The sequence below is a fragment of the Pinus tabuliformis genome, chromosome 8, assembly GCF_031772625.1.
Source record: "Pinus tabuliformis cultivar Carrire ecotype Pingquan chromosome 8, CPIR1, whole genome shotgun sequence".
In the NCBI taxonomy this organism is placed as follows: domain Eukaryota; kingdom Viridiplantae; phylum Streptophyta; class Pinopsida; order Pinales; family Pinaceae; genus Pinus; species Pinus tabuliformis.
The window spans coordinates 446,576,768-446,581,132 of NC_142294.1; the positions used below are offsets into that span (position 1 = coordinate 446,576,768).

The window sequence follows — 4,365 nt, forward strand, 5'->3', positions numbered from 1 at the left end:
CCCAAATTCACCAAATCCAAAAAAACATTCACCACACATGCACCATAAAAATATTTACTAACTCATTTTCACTACTAAAAATTTCCACAGACACTTTTTTTTATTTAAACAAAATTTACCACTTTAAATTAAAAAAAAATACTTGAAAACCTTATGGCTCCTTAGATAATCTTCGCATTAAAAACAAACACCCCATTTTTAAATTTTTCTCACCAGGTAAAATAAAAGAAAATATTTTAAAAACCTTATATATCGATAAATTAAAACAAGGGAAGCTGCATCGCAGCAAGTCCCTGCCAAGTTACTTTTACAAGTTAGTGCCACTGCATTAAAGAGTTGCCCAGCAACAATGTACATGTAAGTGCCACTGCATTAAAGAGTTGCCCAGCAACAATGTACATGACATAGAGGAACGGGACTCTTTATAATTGCTTTAACAGGCTTTGGCACTCTTTATAATTGCTTTAACAGGCTTTGGCCTAGCTGTAGAGCTTCTGATACAAAGTTTTGGTTGTGCAAGCAGTAATAGACAGAGCAATAAGGTAAAGACACAGGAGTGGTTTCAATGCGTAATAGCCAAAAAGAGAGCTTCAGTAGCATCAGTGGCAACATACTTAGAAGTTAGATTCATGAGAAGAGATGAGAAGAGATGACTAAGACGAGCTTGGAGCCCAAGTTAGTGCCACTGCATTAAAGAGTTGCCCAGCAACAATGTACATGACATAGAGGAACAGGACTCTTTATAATTGCTTTAACAGGCTTTGGCCTAGCTGTAGAGCTTCTGATACAAAGTTTTGGTTGTGCGTAGTCTTCATAAGCTCCCTTGCCATGTCATTAGAAGAGATGACTAAGACGAGCTTGGAGCCCAATGAAACGCATTCAGAAAATATCTCTTTGCTAAAGCAAGTTGAAATTATAAACTTTATGAAAAAACTATCTGAGAAATGATATGTGAGTACATGTTACAAACGCCAGAAGCGATTCTACAGTATATGCTAAAGAACGCTGCCAAAGGAGGAGCTTTTACATGAGTGGGGAGGGTTTCCTCTTTGAGTAGCCCACCTATGTGACAGTGAACAATCTTCAATAAGGAAAAGAAAGAAACAATTTAAAAATCTAAAGCCTTTTAGAAATAAGAGGCAAATCTTTACAAAATTTGGGATTATGCTGATGAGGGTTTACGTTCCGGAAGTGGCCCTTGGAACATAGTGTTCCTTTCAACATCAGAAGTCCCTCGAACTATCCTTGTGCAGCGTAGGCGAAACGTTAAGCTCGGTACCAGACAGAAAGCCGTAAACCTCCTCCGCCATCGGATCACCTCATCAAGATCAACTAGCACAAAGCAAGACAGTTGTCACAAGTAGTGGGAACCAGTTGGCAGGTGCTTGCAGCCTCCTGGACCATTCTTATGTCGCGTGTCCCCGAGTACAAGAGCCAACTCGTCAAGGTCTGGGGGATAAACCACCGAAGGCCATGTCCGTATTAAAACATAATCTCAAACATAATCTCAATGCCAACTTTGTAAACTGTGGAATATAAAATCACAAGATTTGCATATAAGAGTTGTCCGATTCTACGAGCTTAAATCATAACTGCATTTAACATTTCCGTAAGCTATGACGGGTCCTTTCTTGTTTAGCTGTTACACAAATAATAGCAAATCCCTTTCCGATCATTACAATATATGGTCGACCTAATTTCAACCTGGCATATGACTTTATACCGGAACAAAAGACAAAACGAATCGCGTATCTTTTGATTTTATGTGGTATTAGTCACAATAATTAATTGCATTATCTTTGAAATGCAGCTTTAAAATAATCATTGTGGACTAACCGAATGCTTGAAAAGATTTAATCGTTCAAGCTAATTGAAATTGCATCGACTACAGTGTATTGTGTAAGATTGAGGTTTTCTTGACTTCTGCGCACGTGGTCAGTAAGGGCTCCCGCAGAGATTACGAGCGAGAAGAAGAAAAGGAAGACGTAGAACCATCAAAATTTACAAATGCCTTGATTTACAAAAACCTTCATTGAAAAGACATAAAGCGAATTACAACACGCGGTTCGATTTTGCGTTCAATGTTTTCATTCACTCGAATCAGTTGAGCAGGTATGTTATAAGCATTTGCCCTGTTCTTTTTACAGGAAACAGACACGTAAAGAAGAGGAGCGGTGACAAAATGACACATATCCCCTCGCTCCTCGACACGTTCAATTGCTCTGCGATAACGGATGGAGCGAGGCACAAAAAACTGCTCAAGCTGAGGTGATTTACTCTGACCGCCTACCGCGAACTGCACTGGATTCTCTACCCCTGTCCAAACAGCGATATCAGCGAAACCTTAGTGATTTCTTCAACCTTAAGAGGGAGATAGATAAGTGACAGAGAAGCAAACAACAGTATAGATGCGCATTTGCTGTCATATTATCTGCAGGTCAGTAAACTGGTAACTGCATACCTGTTCAATTAATAAAATTGCTTTCTGGTTGGGATGCTGTAGAGTTTATCTTGGATATGAATGTGCAATGAATTCACAAATTCACTTTGTTTTTTGTTTCTCGCTCTGTTTGTTTTCTAAGTAAACACCAGAATTAGCTGCAATGCATTTCCTGGCAATGCATTTCCTGTCAGAATAAACACATGCAATTAGGAATACGAACCATAATGCGAACTATGAAAATGATAATTAAAGTGTTATAAGAGAACAATAAGTGACAAGTGTAGAAGAACAAATCTTCTGTGTTAATTAAGGTCAAAAATATTATGCATAGTAAAACCTAGTTCCTAAACTGAACTGTGAGTCAGACATCGTTCCAAAGGAAATTCCAAGTATGCAAGTTCTGGAATTAAAAAGAAAACATAGATGTTTTCAATTAATAAAAACAAGATAATAAGCACAGTAACTTGACTGTAGCTTGTGATTTCATTCCAATAAAGTTGCTGAGAGCCGATAAGAGCCTTGGAGAAAATCATCCAATTAAAAATAGGCTTCAGAACCCTGTAGATCAGATGCAGGAGTCACAAGCAAGAATGTAGAGAATTATTTTGAACCCCATGTTTTGTACCTACCAGAAACCCAGAACTATGTGAATTGTAGCAATAATAATATTGCCGCAGTCATTCGATGAAAGGAAACAAAACAACTTGAACCATAACATGTAGGGGCATCATTACCTAAATCATTCGCTGAGATCCTGGGCGCTAATGACAAACCTGGCATTGGAGTTAAGAAAATAGATTAGAAATCGGTGAAAAGAGTTTAGCCAAGACCTTTCCAAAAGAACAGAATGACTGAATAGAAACGTTACTAGCTCAAAAACGCTCACCTGGAATCATGAATATGACCTCGTACACAATAAAATGAATTAATCTACTGCGTTATGATTTTCTATTGCTTTGAATTTTTTCTGTCAATATGTTTTATAGTGAATATTAAATAATCAACGAGAATCGACAGCTATTACGACAAAAAGAATGTGCAGAAAATTCATATACAGATACGTGTTGTTGTATTTAACTGAATTTCCTTATACATGCTTTTCTGTTTCTGCAGTGTGCTTTGGAAAGAGTACTAAACCTGCGGCTAAGAGAAATTAGACGCCTCTGTAGGCGCAAATCTTCAATCAATTTCTGGTTAAGCCTCGCAGTACTTGTCATGGCGAATCCACAGAACAAAATTTCTTCACAGCTCGAAACTGAAAATATGAAGAAAATAAACCTGCACAGCAAAAAATCAACAATATACAGAGATCTCAATGTATGGAATTCATTGAAAAAAATAATAAATTTCCACGTACAAAATTGACGAAGAGACCCTGAGTCCTTACCAGGCAAAGACTTGGAGTCCACTTACAATGCGGCATCTTCGGAGCAGCAGCGTTCCTAACACGGACGAAGATGAACAGAACAGTTTCAATATGAACAGAACAGTTTCAATATTAGTTTGCCACCTGTATGCCATGCATAACCATGGCACTTGTTTTATTTTTCATATATCTATGAGATCACGAATTAATGTTAACATTAAAACAACCCGTTGACGGTTACCCGGAATGCAGCAGGCGTGTAAAACGAATTTAAGCTATGGTCGGGCCTCTTCCGCCTCGGGAAGAGGCCAAATAAGATGGCAAAAGTTAAGTTAGAAACAAAACTTTGGTTATCCGGCACACCGCGTTAATCCAGCGTTTGAAAACTTTGTAATAACCAGCGTATAACAGAGATGGCAGGGGTGAAGTAATGCTAACTAGGGGTCATATCGATTACTATAGTCCCTGCCGGATGCCAGATGGCAGGGACTAAAAACAAACTCACTTTGTGTTGCTTTGTTTTAAATACTTCAAAGGTGGAAACTTTTTAACTCCA

At 38.1% G+C, this 4,365-nt stretch overlaps 1 protein-coding gene across 1 annotated transcript; it reads right to left on the reverse strand.

The window, feature by feature from the left end:
- Positions 1-2,016: 2,016 nt before the first annotated feature.
- LOC149235975 (uncharacterized) lies at positions 2,017-3,964 on the reverse strand. Its single transcript, XM_089368734.1, has 5 exons — positions 3,831-3,964; positions 3,581-3,721; positions 3,178-3,216; positions 2,462-2,627; positions 2,017-2,316 (listed from the first exon to the last, which is right to left on the reverse strand). The coding sequence occupies exons 1-3, from the start codon at positions 3,962-3,964 to the stop codon at positions 3,183-3,185; spliced, it is 309 nt and encodes a 102-aa protein (XP_089224860.1). The 3' UTR covers positions 2,017-2,316; positions 2,462-2,627; positions 3,178-3,182.
- Between the last annotated feature and the right edge of the window lie 401 nt (positions 3,965-4,365).

Bases quoted from the DNA above. Each gene is read 5' to 3' on its own strand.
- LOC149235975 (XM_089368734.1), bottom strand. From the start codon at position 3,964: ATGGCATACAGGTGGCAAACTAATATTGAAACTGTTCTGTTCATATTG. The intron at 3,722-3,830 runs GTAAGGACTCAG...TTTGCTGTGCAG, and splicing joins GGACTCCAAGTCTTTGCCTG to GTTTATTTTCTTCATATTTT. The intron at 3,217-3,580 runs GTTTAGTACTCT...CTCCAATGCCAG, and splicing joins CTAATTTCTCTTAGCCGCAG to GTTTGTCATTAGCGCCCAGG.